This window comes from Heptranchias perlo, chromosome 26 (assembly GCF_035084215.1).
Source record: "Heptranchias perlo isolate sHepPer1 chromosome 26, sHepPer1.hap1, whole genome shotgun sequence".
Lineage (NCBI taxonomy): Eukaryota > Metazoa > Chordata > Chondrichthyes > Hexanchiformes > Hexanchidae > Heptranchias > Heptranchias perlo.
This window is the reverse complement of record NC_090350.1, coordinates 40,610,235-40,631,364: the sequence shown is the minus strand read 5'-3', so window position 1 is coordinate 40,631,364 and position 21,130 is coordinate 40,610,235. Positions and strand designations below refer to the sequence as shown.

The 21,130-nt window shown below is 45.4% G+C and overlaps 1 protein-coding gene across 4 annotated transcripts in view; it reads left to right on the top strand.

Moving 5' to 3' along the window:
- Positions 1 to 21,130, top strand: part of LOC137342725 (arf-GAP with SH3 domain, ANK repeat and PH domain-containing protein 2-like) — a 75,221-nt gene that overhangs the window by 17,970 nt on the left and 36,121 nt on the right. For all 4 annotated transcript variants that reach the window (XM_068006877.1, XM_068006879.1, XM_068006880.1 and 1 more), the window contains exons 4-10: positions 5,802 to 5,876; positions 8,541 to 8,590; positions 12,040 to 12,169; positions 13,345 to 13,430; positions 15,765 to 15,840; positions 17,505 to 17,591; positions 20,271 to 20,374. In XM_068006877.1, coding sequence (XP_067862978.1) covers positions 5,802 to 5,876; positions 8,541 to 8,590; positions 12,040 to 12,169; positions 13,345 to 13,430; positions 15,765 to 15,840; positions 17,505 to 17,591; positions 20,271 to 20,374 — 608 coding nt within the window. The remainder of the gene's footprint in view (positions 1 to 5,801; positions 5,877 to 8,540; positions 8,591 to 12,039; positions 12,170 to 13,344; positions 13,431 to 15,764; positions 15,841 to 17,504; positions 17,592 to 20,270; positions 20,375 to 21,130) is intronic.

Here is a 21,130-nt window from a genome sequence, read left to right as displayed (position 1 = left end):
GTGGTTAGACTCTCTTGATGGAGATGGTCATTGCCTGGCACTTGTCTGGCGCGAATGTTACTTGCCACTTATCAGCCCAAGCCTGGATGTTGTCCAGGTCTTGCTGTATGCAGGCTCGGACTGCTTCATTATTTGAGGAGTTGCGAATGGAACTGAACACTGTGCAATCATCAGCGAACATCCCCATTTCTGACCTTATGATGGAGGGAAGGTCATTGATGAAGTAGCTGAAGATGGTTGGGCCTAGGACACTGCCCTGAGGAACTCCTGCAGCAATGTCGTGGGGCTGAGATGATTGGCCTCCAACAACCACTACCATCTTCCTTTGTGCTAGGTATGACTCCAGCCACTGGAGGGTTTTCCCCCTGATTCCCATTGACTTCAATTTTACGAGGGCTCCTTGGTGCCACACTTGGTCAAATGCTGCCTTGATGTCAAGGGCAGTCACTCTCACCTCACCTCTGGAATTCAGCTCTTTTGTCCATGTTTGGACCAAGGCTGTAATGAGGTCTGGAGCCGAGTGGTCCTGGCGGAACCCAAACTGAGCATCGGTGAGCAGGTTATTGGTGAGTAAGTGCCGCTTGATAGCACTGTCGACGACACCTTCCATCACTTTGTTGATGATTGAGATTAAACTGATGGGGCGGTAATTGGCCGGATTGGATTTGTCCTGCTTTTTGTGGACAGGACATACCTAGGCAATTTTCCACATTGTCAGGTAAATGCCAGTGTTGTAGCTGTACTGAAACAGTTTGGCTAGAGACGCGGCTAGTTCTGGAGCACAAGTCTTCAACACTACAGCTGGGACGTTGTCGGGGCCCATAGCCTTTGCTGTATCCAGTGCACTCAGCCGTTTCTTGATATCACGTGGAGTGAATTGAATTGGCTGAAGAGTGGCTTCCGTGATGGTGGGGATATCGGGAGGAGGCAGAGATGCATTATCCACTCGGCACTTCTGGCTGAAGATGGTTGCAAATGCTTCAGCCTTGTCTTTTGCACTCTCACGCTGGACTCCGCCATCATTGAGGATGGGGATGTTTACAGAGCCGCCTCCTCCTCCTGTTAGTTGTTTAATTGTCTACCGCTATTCACGACTGGATGTGGCAGGACTGCAGAGCTTTGATCTGATCCGTTGGTTGTGGAATCGCTTAGCTCTGTCCATAGCATGTTGCTTCTGCTGTTTAGCATGCATGTAGTCCTGAGTTGTAGCTTCACCACGTTGGCACCTCATTTTTAGGTACGCCTGGTGCTGCTCCTGGCATGCTCTTCTACACTCCACATTGAACCAGGGTTGATCCCTGGCTTGTTGGTAATGGTAGAGTGAGGAATATTGCGGGCCATGAGGTTAGATTTAAAAAATTTTTTTTTAAATTCGTTCACGGGATGTGGGCGTCGCTGGCAAGGCCGGCATTTATTGCCCATCCCTAATTGCCCTTGAGAAGGTGGTGGTGAGCCGCCTTCTTGAACCGCTGCAGTCCGTGTGGTGACGGTTCTCCCACAGTGCTGTTAGGAAGGGAGTTCCAGGATTTTGACCCAGCGACAATGAAGGAACGGCGATATATTTCCAAGTCTGGATGGTGTGTGACTTGGAGGGGAACGTGCAGATGGTGTTGTTCCCATGCGCCTGCTGCCCTTGTCCTTCTAGGTGGTAGAGGTCGCGGGTTTGGGAGGTGCTGTCGAAGAAGCCTTGGCGAGTTGCTGCAGTGCATCCTGTGGATGGTGCACACTGCAGCCACAGTGCGCCGGTGGTGAAGGGAGTGAATGTTTATGGTGGTGGATGGGGTGCCAATCAAGCGGGCTGCTTTGTCCTGGATGGTGTTGAGCTTCTTGTGTGTTGTTGGAGCTGCACTCATCCAGGCAAGTGGAGAGTATTCCATCACACTCCTGACTTGTGCCTTGTAGATGGTGGAAAGGCTTTGGGGAGTCAGGAGGTGAGCCACTCGCCGTAGAATACCCAGCCTCTGACCTGCTCTTGTAGCCACAGTATTTATATGGCTGGTCCAGTTAAGTTTCTGGTCAATGGTGACCCCCAGGATGTTGATGGTGGGGGATTCGGCGATGGTAATGCCGTTGAATGTCAAGGGGAGGTGGTTAGACTCTCTCTTGTTGGAGATGGTCATTGCCTGGCACTTATCTGGCGCGAATGTTACTTGCCACTTATCAGCCCAAGCCTGGATGTTGTCCAAGTCTTGCTGCATGCGGGCTCGGACTGCTTCATTATCTGAGGGGTTGCGAATGGAACTGAACACTGTGCAGTCATCAGCGAACATCCCCATTTCTGACCTTATGATGGAGGGAAGGTCATTGATGAAGCAGCTGAAGATGGTTGGGCCTCGGACACTGCCCTGATTGTGCTGGAATACAATTCTGCTACTGCTGATGGCCCACAGCACCTCATGGATGCCCAGTTTTGAGCTGCTGGATCTGTTCTGAATCTATCCCATTTAGCACGGTGGTAGTGCCACACAACACGTTGGATGGTATCCTCAGTGCGAAGACGGGACTTCATCTCCACGAGGACTGTGCGGTGGTCACTCCTACCAATACTGTCGTGGACAGATGCATTTGCGACAGGTAGATTAGTGAGGACGAGGTGAAGTAAGTTTTTCCCCTCGTGTTGGTTCGCTCACCACCTGCTGCAGGCTCAGTCTGGCAGCTATGTCCTTCAGGATTCGGCCAGCTCGGTCAGTAGTGGTGCTACCGAGCCACTCTTGGTGATGGACATTGAAGTCCCCCACCCAGAGTACATTCTGTGCCCTTGCTAACCTCAGTGCTTCCTCCAATGATTAATGTTCCCTGAAACTTTATGAACCAGTGTGCAATGGCATGTTTTTAATTAAATATCTTATTACTTCATCCTGAAACTGACCATTGCTACAGGGTCAGTGCAGGCCCAATAGCCCAGTGGTCACCACTCCAAGCTGACTCGGACCTCCCTGCTTAACAGGCCAAGGTTGAAGGTTAGCATTACTACAACATAAAGAGAAATCAATCGTAGTCTAACATTGGTAGACTTCAGGACAGTCTGATTAACCCTTTCCATACTCTGTGGCCTGCCCTGTTAAATTAATGACCGATGAATAGAGATGTCTATGAGGTGTTCTTGGATTAGATGAGACAGCAAACCATACAGAAAGGTAAATTTGGGAAATTACTTTAAATTCTGAGTGTTTGAAAAGTGGACACTGGATCAAAGTAATACCAGGCAAATCTGGGGCTGAATCTCTTCATCATAAAGAATGATGAAGAGGTGGCATGAGCTCCCGAATAGAGCAGTTGAGGCAAAAACCTCTCGCTTCATTTTATTTTTGATCCTAATTTTACATAGAATTTACAGCACAGAAACAGGCCATTCAGCCCAACTGATCTATGCCAGTCTTTTTGCTCCACACAAGCCTCCTTCCATCTTTTACGTCATCTCACCATATCCTTCTATTCCCTTCTCCCTCGTGCTTATCTAGCTTCCCTTTTTAAGTACACCTATGCTGTTCGCCTCAACTAGTCCGTGTGGTAGCAAGTTCCACATTCTCACACGTGCCCTCTCGTTACTGACTCAGTGGAACTGGTTTCTCCCTTTATCAAAACCCCTGATTAATCTTGTGCATTTCTATCTCATTCATTCTTGGCCTTTCCTGTTGCAGTGAATAGTCTCTCCTCGTATTTTTGGAGTCATCTTGCTGGATCGCGCCCAGCTCCAGTTACCAATTGCGCGAAGATAGCATTAGTTAAACTGTTTAAAGTTTACAGGTTTCAAAAACACATTTTAATCCATAATGTAGCCAGCTGGAGAACTGTGTAAACATCACAATTCACATGGCCTGAGACTTCAGGAAGATATTTATTTTTAAAGCACAATAACGTCCTTCAGGTTTGGGGGAAAAAAATGAATCTTGTTTTCCACATTAAAAAGAAAGTCCTTTCAGACTGTATTTCTTAGAACATGGGTCATGGTTGCTACAGCAACAGGCTTATATTTCCCTTTCATTAGGAATGGCCAAACTATGACTGATCTCTCTCAAATATCAGAGTGCAGCATCCTCACGGCATTTTTTTAAACCACATGATTGATCTTGTTGGGGTTCTTAATAATCCAGTAAAGAAAGACTTATATTTATATCGTGCCTTTCATGACCTCAGGATGTCCCAAAGTGCTTTGCAGCCAATGAAATATTTTTGAAGTGTAATCACTGTCGTAATGTAGGAAACACAGCAGCCAATTTGTGCACAGCAAGATCCCACAAACAGCAATGTGATAATGACCAGATAATCTGTTTTTAGTGATGTTGGTTGTGGGATAAATATTGGTCAGGACACTGGGGAGAACTCCCCTGCTCTTCTTCGAAATAGTGGCCGTGGGATCTTCTACGTGTATTTGGGGAGGGCAAACAAGGTAAGGGAATACACAATAAATAGGAGGATGCTGAGAGGTGTAGAAGAAGTGAGGGACCTTGGAGTGCATGTTCACAGATCCCTGAAGGTAGCAGGACAGGCAGATAAGGTGGTTAAGAAGGTATTTGGGATACTTTCCTTTATTAGCCGAGGCATAGAATATAAGAGCAGGGAGGTTATGCTAGAACTGTTTAAAAACATTGGTTAGGCCACAGCTTGAGTACTGCGTACAGTTCTGGTCACCACATTACAGGAAAGATGTGATTGCACTAGAGAGGGTACAGAGGAGGTTTACAAGGATGTTGCCAGGACTGGAGAATCTAAGCTATGAGGAAAGATTGGATAGGCTGAGGTTGTTTTCCTTGGAACAGAGGAGGCTGAGGGGTGATTTAATTGAGGTGTACAAAATTATGAGGGGGCCTAGATAGAGTGGATAGGGAGGACCTATTTCCCTTAGCAGAGGGGTCAGTGACCAGGGGGCATAGATTTAAACTGATTGGTAGAAGGATTAGAGGGGAGTTGAGGAAAAATTTTCACCCAGAGGGTGGGTGGGGGTCTGGAACTCACTGCCTGAAAGGGTGGTAGAGGCAGAAACCCTCATTACATTTAAAAAGTATCTGGATATGCACCTGAAGTGCTGTAACCTACAAGTGCTGGAAAGTGGGATTAGGTTGGGTGGCTCATTTTTGGCTGGTGTGGACACGATGGGCCGAATGCCTCCTTCTGTGCCATAAATTTTCTATGATTCTATACGTTCACCTGGAGGGCAGACAGGGCCTCTGTTTTAACGTCCCATCCAAAAGACGGCATCTCCGATGGTGCAGCACTCCCTCAGTACTGGCACTGGGAGTGTCACTCTAGATTTTGTGCTCCTGTCTTTGGAGTGGGACTTGAACCCACGACCTTTTGACCCAGAGGCGAGAGTGCCACCCACTGAGCCACGGTTGACATTTAAAGGTGGGCTTGCCTTTCATTTACTCCAGTGCGGTACTGAGGGAGTGCTGCACTGTCTGAGGGGCCGCCTTTCGGATGAGATGTTAAACCGAGGCCCCTCTGCCCCCTCAGGTGGACATAAGAAATCCTACGGCACTATTTCGAAGAAGAGCAGGTGAGTTCTCCCCGATGTCCTGGCCAATATTTATCCCTCGATCAACATCACTAAAAGCAGATGATCTGGTCATTATCACATTGCTGTTTGTGGGATCTTGCTGTGCGCAAATTGGCTGCTGCGTTTCTACATTACAACAGTGACTACACTACAGCGTTAGGGTTTGGGGCATCCTGAGGTGGTGGTTTTGTCCAGAGTCAGGCAATTTTGCAAAATGCTTTATTGCTGTGAAACCTTGTCTTTAAAAACTGTATTGTCCTTTTTCCATGAAGGATTCTAATGGTAGTTGATTATCTGCTTACAGACTCAAAACATGAACAACATCCTTTCCTTTCCGCTGGACAGTCTGCTCAAGGGGGATTTGAAAGAAGGAAAAGGGGTGAAGTTACTTGTCTTTTTATCTTGTCTTTTGAAGGATTGTAACCTTACTACTGGTGTTCAGCCAAGTTGTGTAACTGATCTTGGCTGTGGTGTAGGAGAACAGTGACCGTGCAGTTAGGAGACTTGATTTTGGATCTTTGATTTCATACTACGTGAGATGCCATTAAGTTTTGTCCTGTGAGTCAGGGTGCCCAAATTATGGGCTGCAGGCCCCCATCTAATACAGTAGCTTTGGCATTCTGGACCTAGGAGTGCTAACCCTCCTAGATTGGCCTGCAGTCTCCAGGAATTGAAGATTAATCTCCCGGACGTTGCTTCGAGCAACACCCGGGAGAAAAATCATTAAATACATTTTTTTTTTTCATTTTCTTTGAACGTTTTGTTTATTAGTTATAAAAATATTGCAGATGGGAGAGGGGAAGGCTGTTTGTTACCTGATTGACTGACAGTCAAGAATCATCCAGAGTCTGTTCGCTTTCCGGTTGGCCGCGGGAAGGCAAGGCTCCGCGAGGATGGATGTGTTGGGCGACCAATGGCGGGAGGGGCGGACGTCAGGTGATGAAATCTCCCGGAATACGTCCAATCAGAGTTGGGCCATCCCACTATGTATGCTAATATTTTTTTTGGTCTGGTTGAATTTTGTGGGCCTGGAGGTTTGAAAATGGACTATTTGTAGCATTGTTGTCTCACTGGTGGTTAAATCCTAAATCGGGGCATGTAGCGAGGTTCCGCTACAAATTCTTGCCCACCGCGGCCCGGGTGGAATTTAAATATTCCGCCCTCTCCAGCCCTGCAAATTTCAGGACCTCTGAGAGGCTCAGTGGTTAACTAAGTGGCTTACAGAGGCTTAGAGTCTGCTGCCGCAAGTGTGATACTAAGCGGGTGGTAGGTGGAGAGAACTATCCCACTAACCTATTGGCCTTCCTTTATTGAGTGGAGGATACTGTGTAGAATCTACACCAGCAATTAGTTCTGCCCTTCCCTAGCTCAGGGAGTTGAGCCCAATTATATCACAACCTACTGCAGTCCCAGCTAAGCTAACTTGGCCCAGACAGAGGATATTTGTTTCTTGTGTATGTGTGTGTGTGTGTGTCAGCTATTCACTGCATAGATTTATTGAGCCATTGGGAGCTCTTTTATGTTCCCTCTGTATATCCCTTTCACCCTGGCAACGCTTTATTGGAGTGAATCTGTAGCAGACTTTGTTTTGGAGTAGACTTGGCATGAGGTTGGGGGGAGGGGGAAAAGAGGATGGTGTGAGGCAGGGGGATGGTGTGGGGGTGCGGGGAGAAATGCTGCCAGTCTTCGGGTAGCACCTGGACTCCGTCTTCTGGAGTCACTCCGAGTACCGATGTGAAAGTGATATTACTCATACTCTGGGTTTAACTTGAAACATGGCACCCCTTTTTAAATAAAATGAAATGAATAAGGCTTTGTACTTGGGCAGAATTCCGAAATGAAATTGTCGCCTCTCTGAGCCACGGCCTGAGATGGCTCAGTGTGCCTGTAATACAATGTTTGATGTCCATTCTTTATTGGTTAGACAGCTATGTGCACTATCTGTTACATCACTGGAAATGGCAACACAAATGGAAATTATATCTGTTTTAATATTTCAGTGAAAGTCACCACTGGGACATGGAACATTTTCCTCACTTTTCCTACTCCATTTAATGTCAGTATTGAGGCTTTCCATGTCCAATCTATTGTGGCCAGATGTTCCCATTACTGTGACCCAACAATGTGCCTTAACCCCATGCCTCCTATGAGCTTTCCTTCCACCACCAGTGTGACATTTCCATTTTGTGCACTAGTATTCCCGATGACCTGTCTTGAGTAAGATTGCTAATTTGATGAGGTTTGGATTGATCCATGTTGTGAATTCATGGCCACTAAGAAAGGAGCTGAGTCTGCTTAATGTTGTCATGTGTTGGGGTCCTTTACAGCTGACAAGCGAGGGAGATATTTAGTCTCCTATTGAATTAATGCCCCCTTTAGTCAGTCTGGATTGAATTGCAGTCCAAGGAACACCACACTGGCCCATCTCATAAGAATCATACAGCACTGAAGGGGACTATTCGGCCCATTGTGCCCGTGCTGGCTCTTTGATCTCCACCCGACTTATAACTTGATTCCATGTATGTGGTTTCTCGGGTGATGGGCTATGTTATGAAAGTAACATCAAAGATCTCTGTCTGTTCTCTGGAGAAAAGCTGTTAAGATAAAGTACACTGAGAGAAGTGATTGTGCTTGCAAAGAGAGGAGGATGAAAAGATGTGGTCAGCAATGTAATATTGAGCCTGCTACTATGAATGTATTTATTCTGAAATTCTAATGATATTGTGTTGCAGCATTGTCTAACTGTGGTATTTTTGGAGTGTGTTTTCGGGAACTGAGCTTGAACACAGACTCCCCATTGAGTTGTCTGCTTCATCAGTTGCCTAAATTATTCAGCCCTGACCTCTGTGCTTTGTGGCTGTGATTGCAGGGAGAAGGGGGAGGGAGAGAGAAGGGGGACGGAGAGAGGGAGTGCGAGTCGCCTTCACACTTCTACAGGCTACCCATTCCAGTAGTGGCTGACATCATCCAGTGTGGCAGATGTATGTTCACTTTGCAACCCCTCCAGAGGTAAATTAAACTGGTCTTTATTCTATATTTACAGGACCCGAAGAAACTCATTGAAAAAGCCTGGAAGGACTATGAAACCAAAGTGTAAGTACCGGCTTTACAGAAGAAGCTATTGATCAAGGAATGTATGAAGGTCCATCCTTTGGTTAGCATTCTTCAGATGAGACTAAACCGGAGGCTCTGTCTTCTGACTGAAGATCAGTGTAGGGAATTCTCCTGGTGTGTTGACCAACTTTTCTTGACCAAAATTGAAACTGTTTAATTGGTCACTCAGCTCATTGCTGATGATGGACTACCTTGTTTTAAATCGCTGTACTTAGAATCATAGAATCTTGCAGCACAGAAGGAGGCCATTCGGCCCATCATGCCTGCGCCGGCTCTTTGAAAGGGCGATCCAATTACTCCCGCTCCCCCTGCTCTTTCCTCGTAGCCCTGCATTTTTCTCTCCTTCAAGTATTTATCCAATTCCTTTTGGAAACTTACTCTTGAATCTGTTTCCACCGCCCTTTCAGGCAGCGCATTCCAGATCATCATAACTCGCTGTGTTTTTAAAAAAAAAATTCTCCTCATCTCACCTCTGGCTCTTTTGCCAATTACCTTAAATCTGTGTCCTCTGGTTACTGACCCTTCAGCCACTGGAATCAGTTTCTCCTTAACTATCTAAACCCTTCATGATTTTGAACACTGGAATAAGATTGTTATAATCGTGTTTAATAGAGTTTTTTGATGAGGTAAGAGAGGGTAGATGAGGGCAATGCAGTTGATGTGGTGTATATGGACTTTCAAAAGGTGTTTGATAAAGTGTCATCAAGATTGAAGCCCACGGAATAAAAGGGGCAGGTAACAGCAAGGATACAGAAATCGGCTAAGTAACAGGAAGCAGAGAGTAGTGGCGAACGTTTGTTTGTCACACTGGAGGAGGTTCCTGGTGTTGCCCAGGGGTTGGTGCTGGGACCATTGCTTTTCTTGATCTATAGTTTGGACCTGGGTAAACAGGGCACAATTTCCAAATTTGCTCATGACACAAAACTTGGAAGTGTAGTGAACAGTGAGGAGGATAGTGATAGACTTCAAGAGGATATAGACAGGCTGGTGGAACGGGCAGACACGTGGCAGATGAAATTTATTGCAGAAAAATGCGAAGTGATACATTTCGGTAGGAAGAACGAGGAGAGGCAATATATTCTAAAAGGGGTACAGGAACAGAGAGATCGGGGGGTATATGTACACAAATCGTTGAAGGTGGCAGGGCAGGTTGAGGAAGTGGTTTTAAAAAAAGCATACAGGATCCTGGGTTTTATAAACAGAGGCAGAGAGTACAAAAGCAAGGAAGTCATGATGAACCTTTGTTAAACACTGATTCAGCCACACCTGGAGTATTGTGTCCAGTTCTGGGCACTGCACTTTAGGAAAGATGTGAAGGCCTTAGAGAGGGTGCAGTAGAGATTTACTAGAATGAATCCAGGGATGAGGAACTTTAGTTATGTGGATAGATTGGAGAAGCTGGGATTGTTCTCCTTGGAACTGAGATGGTTGAGGAGATTTGATGAAAGTATTCAAATTCATGAAGGGTCTAGACAGAGTAGATAGAGAGAAACTGTTCCCATTGGTGGAAGGGTCAAGAACCAGAGTACATAGATTTAACGTGATTGGCAAAAGAACCAAAGTTGACATGAGGAAAAACTTTTTTACACAGCGACAATGGTGAGGATCTGGAATGTACTGCCTGAGGGGGTGGTGGAGGCAGATTCAATCATGGCCTTCAAAAGGGAACTGGATAAGTACTTGAAAGGAAAAAATTTGCAGGGCTACGGGGATGGGGCGGGGGAGTGGGACTGGCCGGATTGCTCATGCATAGAACTGGCACGGACTTGATGGACTGATTGGCCTCCTTCAGTGCTGTAACCTTTCCATGATTCTCTGCTCTAAGAACAACCCCAGCTTCTCCAGTCTCTCCATGTGATCGAAGTCCCTCATCCCTGGTAGCAATCTAGTAAAATCTCCTCTGCACTGCCCCCCCAGGCCTTCAATTACTTCAAAGTAATTTGTCCTGTGAGCTGCCTTGTGATATGTCTGAGAGATATGATGAGTGCTGTTCTGAGCTGTTCCAAGAACCGGACCGAGTCTGACATGAGACAGGAGGTGGAATTGCTGCTTGTGTTCTGATGTTTGCTTTAATTGATTGGAATCTTCAGGAACCCTAGTGCATCACAAATGGATGGGAATAAAAACCGATTTTTGTTTTTTATTTCAAAAATCTGAATATTTGGAGTTCAGTTAACCAGTTTTTGAAGTTTCTAAAATCTTAACAAGCAGCCCTACCCAGCAAGCACCTGGGACCTGGTATGAGTAAGAGTTTCCTGTGCCTTTTTTAACCTGAATTTCCAAATGCTATAACTTCACCTTCCTGCCTAGGAAGCCGATCTCCCACTCACGCCAGGATGACTCTTTCCCTCCTCTTCTAAGGGTTTCCATTGGGAATAATTTGCATTGTTGGTTCCGGACATTGAGTTTTCTTTTCCATTGTAAAGTTACTTTTGACCTGAGCTTCTGTTACGAAGATTATGGAGTTCATCCTCTCTTGGCATCTTGGGATATTTTCTATGTTAAAGGTTGCCTGCGATTGCAAATTGCGGATTTATTGCATTGAAATGTACAGTTCCTTGAGGAGAGAGAAATCAAACCTGAAAACATCATCGTTAATGCGACCTGTTTTCTGTTCAAACTTCCTGTCCCTCGTATACAGTTTAAGAAATGTTTGGTGCACTGAGAAAGGGGAAGCAGTTGTGAAATTTAGCCTTGAGTCTTGAGGCTGAAAAAATTTGTTGTTTCACTTTTTAAGGAGAGCAAAAAGAAAAAAAATCTTGCTATTTCAGTTCCTTGGTATTTCTTTCAGTCAACAACTAATGTTCCTTGTTTTGTGTTTGTGTGGTGCATGACTGTACAGTACAGCAAAGTTACTAACTTGCACATAATATACAGTGCAACATCCTTCAGCTTAGCGGGAGGTGGGGTGGGGGGGGGGGTGGGAAGAAAGAGAGGACAAGGGGAGAGCGAGGTGCGGGGGGAAGAGGAGAGGGGTGGAAGAGGAGAAAAAGAGGAGAGGGGAGGAAAAGAAGAAAGAGGTGGGGGGGAGGGGGAGAGATGGAGGGGGTGGGGTTTGAGGGCAGGAGGGGTGAGGAGGGTTGGTTGCACATGCCACTGGGTTTGTATTATGACTTGCATCAAAAGGCAACACTGTGAACCAATATCTAACTGGTCACAGGAGATGACTGATGTTCTGAGGCAGATTATGACCTGTGGGTCTCCGCAGGCTGCGCAGAGTTTTTTTTTTGGCGGGGGGGGGGATAATTTTTGACAGGTGGTATCGGCTGTCAAGGGCCTTCACTCAAAGGGTAAGCACCTCGAGGTTGTCAGAAACCCTTCTCGTGTTGCAATGACTGTACTCACTTGGTACAGGCGGAGCCAGTTGCTATTGGCCAACTTTGAATGCCAGTTGGCTGAGCTCGCTCTTGTGCTTTTTTGCTTTTCAGTAACAAGATTGAAAAGGAGAAGAGGGACCGTGCCAAGCAATTTGGATTGAATCGTTCAGAGATCAGTCCAGCAGAAATTGCAGAAGATCTGGAGAAAGAGCGAAGGATGTTCCAACTCCAAATGTGTGAGGTAAACTGGGATGTGTGTTACTGTGCATTTTCTATCCTATAAATAAAGACTTGTACAACCTCAGGATGTCCCAAAGCGCTTTACAGCCCATGAAGTACTTTTGAAGTGTAGTCACTGTTATAATGTAGGAAACACGGCAGCCAATTTGCGCACAGCAAGATCCCACAAACAGCAACGTGATACTGACCAGATCATCTGTTTTTAGTGATGTTGATTGAGGGATGAATGTTGGTCAGGACACCGGGGAGAACTCCCCTGCTCTTCTTCAAAATAGTGGCCGTGGGATCTTTTCCGTCCACCTGAGAGGGCAGACGGGGCCTCGGTTTAACGTCTCATCCGAAAGACGGCACCTCCGACGACGCAGCACTCCCTCAGAACTGCACTGCAGTGTCAGCCTGCATTAAGCGCTCAAATCTCTGGAGTGGGGCTTGAACCCACAAACCTTCTGACTCCGTGGTGGGAGTGCTACCCACTGAGCCACGGCTGTCCTATTTACTGGATAGTCTTATTTACTGACTATATGTATATCAAAAGTTGTGTGTTTAGTACGTATCACACCAGAAAATGTTGCATGTTTGTATGTATCACATTTGCATCTGATTTAGTTCAAATGTCATTTATGAAATGGCAGCAAATCGCAAACCATTTTTAAGAGGAAAAAAATGTTTTCCTTGTCTTCTCTCCCCTCCTTCTGTGATGATCCCATGGCACTATTTGAAGAAAAGCTTGGCGTTCTCATGTTGTCCTGGTCCACATTTGTCCTTTTCAACATCACCAATAACAAATGTACTGGGAATTTATCTCATTGATGCTTGTGGTATCTTTTGAGCGCAAAATGGCTGCTGTATTTGCCTACAGAACAATCCTGCACTGTAAAGTAATTAATTCATTGAATGTGAAGTACTCTCACCTGTTTCTCAGATGTTATCAGACTCTAAGTTAACTGTAAGTTCCGTCTTTCTACCCACCTGCCAACCAACAGTACGGAACAAACCATCTCCAGCTCTCCCCTCCGGTTTTGCAATCTGTGTCACTTGCGACATTTCCCCACTGTTGACGGCTCCACGTCGTTGACCTGGGAATTTGGCAGAATCCCTGCTTCATATTTAATTAGGGAAGTGAGCATTGGGGAATTGCTCAGAATGTGAACTGTTCGCACTTTGTTTGTTTTGCAGTATCTCCTCAAGGCGAATGAAATAAAGATTCGAGAAGGACCGGACCTCCTCCAGAGTCTCATCAAGTACTTCCACGCTCAACAAAAGTGAGTCATTTTCTGCCGACCCCTGCCTGTATAAGGTTGACATCTCTGACCTAGGAATGGGAGGAGGCCATTCAGCCCCATGAGCCACTTCTGTCATTCAGTTAGATCATGGCTGATCCGTATCTTAACTCCATTTACCTGTCTTGGTTCCGTAGCCCTCAATACCCTTGCCTAACAAAAGTCTATCAATCTCTGTTTTGAAATTTTCAATGGGGATGGGATTGAAGATTATTTTAACACTGGTCTGATTTAGGCTGTGTTTTAAACAGGAACACTTTTTAAAAACTTACAAGAAGTTCTGTTTGCATGTTCATTGCTTGCTGTCTCACTCTCTGCTCTCCGTCTCTCTCAATGGCTGGTGCTATATACACACATTTACATATAAATTTCTAGACACGGGTAATTATTTACTCAGCCTGTACACTAGGCAGCTCTGTACCTGGAGACAGTGGCCCAGAAATTGCTCCGAGTAGTAAACCAACAGTGCTCGTCGCTGCATAGGTTTATACCAACCCACTAACGTACTGTCTTTACTGGGCGCAATTCCTCGAATAGGAAGCGGAGAAGAGCCCAGCGTTAGTTTCGAGCGAAGCTCGGACCCTTGGGAGAAGTGAGAGGATCACACTCTCCCCTCGACCGGTCAGATCGCAGCATTTTTGACAAGCTGCGATAGCTGTCTCTGCCGACTCGGAACACGAAATCCAAGAAGTGAAGGTTAATTAAAATCAATGTAAAAACAGTTATAGACAGTGGGGAAAAGAGGGTAAGAAATAACTGAATTAAATAAGAGACAGAAGGGAAAAGTTTTAAAAAAAATTTAATTTTTTTTATGACCAAAAACTATTAACATAAGGAGTAATGAGACAACACATTTTTAAAAGTTAATTTTTAAATGTTTGGTAGTTAATAAACTTATTGCACTATCAAAACTTAGTTTAGACCTGATATTTTTAAGTGTACCTGTTTGGTGTAATTACTTACAGCTTGGGCAGATAAGCAGGTTGGCCCTTTTTTTCAATGATTTCTCTGCTTGCAGCGTGTGACAGCTTCGAATTAAAAGTGTGTCATATCGCCGGTGAACCAATAGGAGCGCGTTCCGGATTTCCGCGTTTCACTGCGCCTGTACGAACACCGGAACTTGCTCCTCCATTTCGTGACGAACGACAGAGAACTCTGTTGAGCTCTCTGTTCTTTTCCAAGCAATTTCCCCGATATCTAAGCTAACCAGTTACTTCTGCCGAGCAATTCAACTTCCTAAAAAAAAAGCAGAATGTGTCTTTCCTTATCGCCACCAAAAAAATACAGATTTTTGGAAGCATTATTGTGTTGATCTTGTATCCCTACAAAACACACCCATTTATCGAATTTGCTTTATATGACCGTGGATATTTTTAAGCAGACTTGTTTTATATTTCCTTTGTCCGACTGGCCTGACTGTTCCCCTTTTTTCTCCCACACCCCCCCCCTTCTCCGACAGGCTTGACACTAGGGTTTCCAACTCTTGTTGGATGTATTCCTGGTGGTTTCATCACATGACCTCCTGCCTCTGACCTCCCCACTCCCCCCCCACACACTCCCACCATTTGTTGCCTGACATGTCCATCCTTCGCGTTGCCCCGCCTTTCCCCGCGAAACGGGAAATGAACAGACTCTTCGTTACCCCGATTTGTATGATTCTTTACTGTCAAATAGCCTTTCTTCCACCATGTCTGATATTTTTATAACTAATAAACACGATTTTTTTTAAATTATCAAATCTCCTCTTAAACTTCTCTGTTCCAAGGAGAACAACCCCAACTTTTCCAGTCTATCCATGTAACTGAAGTCCCCCATCCCTGGAGCTATTCTAGTAAATTTTTTCTGCATCCTCTCTAAGGTCTTCACATCCTTCCTAAAGTGCGGCGCCCAGAATTGGACACAATACTCCAGTTATGGCCGAACCAGTGTTTTATAAAGGTTCAACATAACTTCCTTGCTTTTGTACTCTATGCTTCTTTTATAAAGCCCAGGACCCCATATGCTTTTTTTTGTAACCGCTTTCTCAATCTGTTCTGCCACCTTCACAGATTTATGTACATACACCTCCGGGTCTCTCTGTTCCTGCACCCCATTTAGAATTGTACCATTTAGTTTATATTGCCTCCCCTGATTCTTCCTGCCAAAATGTATCACTTCGCACTTCTCTGCGTTAAATTTCATCTGCCACGTGTCCGCCCATTCCACCAGCCTGTCTATGTCCTTTTGAAGTTTACCACTATCCTCCTCACTGCTGACTACACTTCCAAGTTTTGTGTCATCTGCAAATTTTGAAATGTGGGTTTCTTTCTTTTGAAGTTTTTTCCAGGATGGTCTGAAGGCAGCTGAAAGCTTGACTCCTTTTGTACAAAAATTGGCCGTGATTGTACACTCGGTGAGTATTGTAGAATCATAGAAATGTTGTTACAAGAAGCCAGTTGGTTTGTGTTACTCCATGTGGGCGTTATCGACTCCAATCCCATCTCCCTGCTCTTTCCCTGAACACCTTTTTAATATTTTTTTCTCTGCCAAATGTTTGACATTCCCTCTTTAAATGACAGAAGATTGTCTCAGCTGTAAGGACTTGTGATGATGTGTAATCTAACCCTTTTTTTTTCTTTATCATTCTTCAGATGTGGGCGTCGCTGGCGAGGCCGGCATTTATTGCCCATCCCTAATTGCCCTTTGAGAAGGAGGTGGTGAGCTGCCGCCTTGAACCGCTGCAGTCCGTGTGGTGAAGGTTCTCCCACAGTGCTGTAGCAGTTTAAGAGGCTTTGAAATTTGATACAGCTCAGTGGCTTACTGGGCCACTTCAGAGGGCAGTTAAGTGACAACCATGGGCAGGAACACCCTTTTCACATGCTGACTGAATGTAGTGAAAAGCAAACGTGTGTCCTTGGCTCAGTTGGTTTGTATCCCTCGCCAGGACTAGGCCGACCAGTCAGTGCTACCCCGAGGGTCAACTATATATCAGATGAGATCTTCAACTGAGGCCTCGTCTATTTGTTCATGTGGTCGTAAAGAAAGACTGACTTGCATCTATATAGTGCCTTTCAGGACGTCCCAAAGTGCTTTACAGCCATGAAGTATTTTTGCAGTGTAGTCACTGCTGTAATGTAGGAAACGTGGCAGCCAATTTGCCACAAATTGCAAGGAGATAAATGACCAGATCATCTGTTTTTAGGTGGTGGTTGAGGGATAAATATTGGCCAGGACACCGTGGAGAGCTCCCCTGCTCTTCAAATAGTGCCATGGGAGCTTTTACATTCACCTGAGAGGGCAGATGGGCTGTCGCGTTTGTCTATATTATAACTGGCCTTGTATCATAGTCCCTGCACTCAAAAGTATTTGTGTGGAAGCAGGTTGAGATGTTGCAACAATGTGATGAAGTACTACATCAATAAAATTCTCATCTGTGTGCTCGCACCCCTCCCTATCTCTCTAACTTCCTGCAACCCTGAGATCTCTGCGCTCCTCCAATTCTGGCCTTTTGTGCATCTCCAATTTTCATCGCTCCACCATTGGCGGCCGTGCCTTCAGCTGCCTGGGCCCTAAGCTCTGGAATTCCCTCCCTAAACCTCTCCGTGCCTCTACCCCTCTCTCCTTTAAAGATGCTCCTTAAAATCTGCCTCTTTGACCAAGCTTTTGGTCATCGGTCTTAACGTCTCCTTCTTTGACTTAGTGTCAATTTTTGTCTGTGCTCCTGTGAAGCACCTTGGGATGTTTTACTGCACTATATAAATGCAAGTTGTTGTATAAATGTAGATATTATAATCATTTCACTCGTGAGGTGAAGATTGAGTTTGGCTGTGAGCCCCTTATATAGACAATGGCCAATTACTGACGCTCAATATTTATGCTCACAGTACTTGCAAAATACCGGAGAGCTGTGAACCGTAAACCTTCAGGAGAAGAGTAAAGAAAGTCGAACTTTTTTTTTTACAAAGCATGACCTATCTGTATGTTAACCTATTTGTGTACTGGCGGAGAGCCCTGTCTGATGGGCAGATTACCACTCTTCTTGCTTTTAACAAGTGTTTTCTTCCTGTTGGTCTGCAGCTGAAACAAGCGCAGGATGAGGAGATGAAGCAGCTGACTCAGATCAGGGACTCCCTGAGATCGGTGCTCCAGGTGGAACACAAAGAGGTAGGTAGCGGCAGCACCAGGCATGTTCCTCACACGCAGGACGATGTCTCGAAGTGGGACCAAAACAGTGGACACCACGTGGGAGAGGGGCCAAGGGAACGATACGAAAGGGTTAGAGTGGGGTCCAAAGGCACACAGTAAAGAGAAGGGAATTGGGAGGAGGGTTGAAGGTGAGGGGACTAGGGAGCGAGTTCGAGGGCAGGACTGCAGTGTTTGAACCAATGTCCACTAATGGTGAATTTTTTGGTCACTGTCTTTCTCATTTCTGTGATTTTCTTGACGTGCAAGAAGCAGCTGTAGAAAATTCACGAGCAGTTGGAAATGACATGAGGTGGTACAAAAGGGATAGGCCCCGCGGGGCACAGCCCAGGGACAATCCTCTATGTGCTGAGTCTTGATCTTTTGACCAACTTGCAATGTAGAAAAACGCCCCAAGGTACTCACGTTGAATTATATAGAATGTACAGCACAGAAACAGGCCAATTAGCCCAACAGGTCCACACCGGTGTTTATGCTCCACACGAGCCTCCTCCCTCCCTACTTCATCGAACCCCATCAGCATATCCTTCTATTCCTTTCTCCCTCATGCATTTAAGGGGAAGCTAGATAAACACATCAATACTATTCGCCTCAACTACTCCTTCCACATTCTCACCACTCTCTGGGTAAAGAAGTTTCTCCTGAATTCCCTATTGGATTTATTAGTGATTATCTTATATTTATGGCTCCTGGTTCTGATCTCCCCCACAAGTGGAAACATCTTCTCTGCCACTACCCTATCAAACCTTTTCACAAGCAGGTCACCGCTCAGTCTTCTCTTTTTCCTGATAGGTATAACCTCTCAGTTCTGGTATCGTCCTAGTAAATCTTTTATTGCACTTTCTCCAGTGCCTCAATAGCCTCTTTATAATATGGCGACCAGAACTGTGCACAGTGCTCCAGGTGTGGTCTAACCAAGGCATAGTCAAAAAAAAATGGATACTGAGAGAATTATATCACTGAGGGGAACGTATGTAGATGAGGAAGAGGGGGCTGGCGTTCCAGAGGTAATGCAGGTAAAAACACTGGAATCATTTAAGAAATGTTTGGATGCTACGAGGTGGGTGGGGTGGCTACACTTCCTCCCAGATGGAAGGGGTAGGTTGAGCCGAATGGCCTGTGTCATTCATATTTATCTTGTGATTAAACACACGAGGGATTGAGGCACGTCGAGATCTGTCTGTCCGTGCAGCTCGCCCATTTTTGTGCCCTCTCCCACTTTATTACAATTCTGTAAAGTTAGAAATCTTTTTGTTTTATGGATATGTTTGATATTTATCTGCTTCCCATTCACTGCTCGTTGGGAACGTTACATGAGCTGTGTTTACAGAATGAATAGATTTTCACAGTGTGTCGTGTGATCTGAATTCCCAGTTCAGTGAAGGGGTTTGTGGATTAATTTGCAGATTAGGGGTTTTGCATCTAATTAATATTTCAATGACCCTTTCTGGCTTACTGCTTCCCATCCCAACCCCTGTGACTCTGAAAACTGGCTTCCTATCCCCATCTTTGGCCAAGGTTTCTGCTGCTGATCGTTAACTAATAACTCTGGATCAGCCTTGGCTGTGATCCAATGTGCTGTGGTCCCGGCTGACACCTGGATAATGACCGTTCACACTTGCATGAGGAATAGGGTTGCCAACTCCGATTGGACATATTCCTGGAGGTTTGATCGCATGTCCTCCTGCTTCCAAACGCTGCGCCCCGGACCCACCCCACCCCCCCAACCACACTCCTGCCATTGGTCACCCAACATGTCCATCCCCGCGGTACCCAGCTTCTCGTGCTAATTGGAAAGCGAACAGACTTTTTGATATCTGATTGGATGATTCTTGACTGTCAGTCAAACAGCCTTTTTTCCTATCTCCATTATTTTTTTGCAACTAATAAGTGAAAGTGTTCAAAGGGAAATGGGGGGGAAAAAAAACTTTTTTTTAACTCCCTTATGATTTTTCTCCCTGAGTTGCTCCCAGCAGTGTCCTGAGATTAATCTTCAATCCCTGGAGACTCCCGGGCAATCCCTGGAGGGTTGGCAACCCCTAATGAGGAACTGGAGGGCACCCTGAGTCTGTGGAACATTTTATTTTTATTTATATTTTAAATTTATTGTTGGGATGTGGGTGTCCGGCAAGGCCGGTATTTATTGCCCCCCCACCCCCACCCAGTTGGGCTGCAGTTTGATACAATGGAGTGACTTGCTAGGTCACTTCAGAGAGCAGTTAAGAGTCAGCCATGTTGGTGTGGGACTGGAGTCACATATAGGCCCAGACCGGGTAAGGACGGCAGGTCTTATCCCCAAACATAACCACTACACTGCCATACCCTCCAGTGAGGGAGTCGATACCTTTAGGAGGGTGGTTGGAATTTCCTTGTGGCGGCACTTTTTAAAAAAAAAAAATTGGTTCTTCATGCGTTAACTTGTTGCAAAAAAAATTGGAATTCTGACTAATTATTTTACAATTAATTCATTAAAAAAAAAACTTGGGTGTTTCTTCTGCTCGGTGAGCTGGGGCCGTCTGCTCGGTGAGCTGGGGCCGTCTGCTCGGTGAGCTGGGGCCGTCTGCTCGGTGAGCTGGGGCCGTCTGCTCGGTTCTTTTATTTTCCATGTTTGATTTTTAACATTTATTTCTGCGTTTTTAGGAATGTTTGAATCGGAAAAATTCCGGCTACAGCATACACCCGCTCCCAGGAAACCGGCTTTATGGCACGGAAAAATCCGGCTTTCTGTACAAAAAGAGTGATGGGTAAGAACATAGGAACGGGAGTAGGCCATTCAGCCCCTCAAGCCCGTTCTGCCAATCAGTGAAACCACGGCTGATCTGTATCCTAACTCCATTTACCCACCTTGGCTCCATATCCCTTAATACCCTTGACTAGCAAAAATCTATCGATCTCCGATTTAAAATGATTAATTGAGCTAGCATCTACTGCTTTTTGTGGGAGAGTTCCACACTTTGTGTGAAGAAGTGTTTCATAACTTCTCTCCTGTATGGCATAAGAAATGGGAAGCGTCTCGGAGATCCCAGTGTTGTGTGTGCAGTCAGACCGGATCAGGCAGTGCTGTCCAGCCTCGATGACGTTTTAAAAGAACAACACGAGGTCCTCAGCCTAAAAGGCCTTTTCCCCCTTTCGATTGATCAACCTATGAAACTGGGATTGTTCTCTTTAGAGCAGAGATGGTTAAAGGGAGATTTTAATAGAGGGGTTCAAAATTTATGATAGGTTTTGATTGAGTGCATAAGGAGAAACTGTTTCCACTGGCGGGAGGGTCGGTAACCGAAGGATACAGATTTAAAATAACTGTCAAAAGAGTCGGGGGGAGAGGAGGAGAATTTTTTTTTTACGCAGCGAGTTGTTATAATCTGGAATGTACTTCCTGAAAGGGCGGTGGAAGCAGATTCAATAATGACTTTCAAAAGGGAATTGGATAAATACTTGAAAAGGAAAAATTTACAGGGCTATGGGGAAAGATCAGGGGAGTGGGACTAATTGGATAGCTC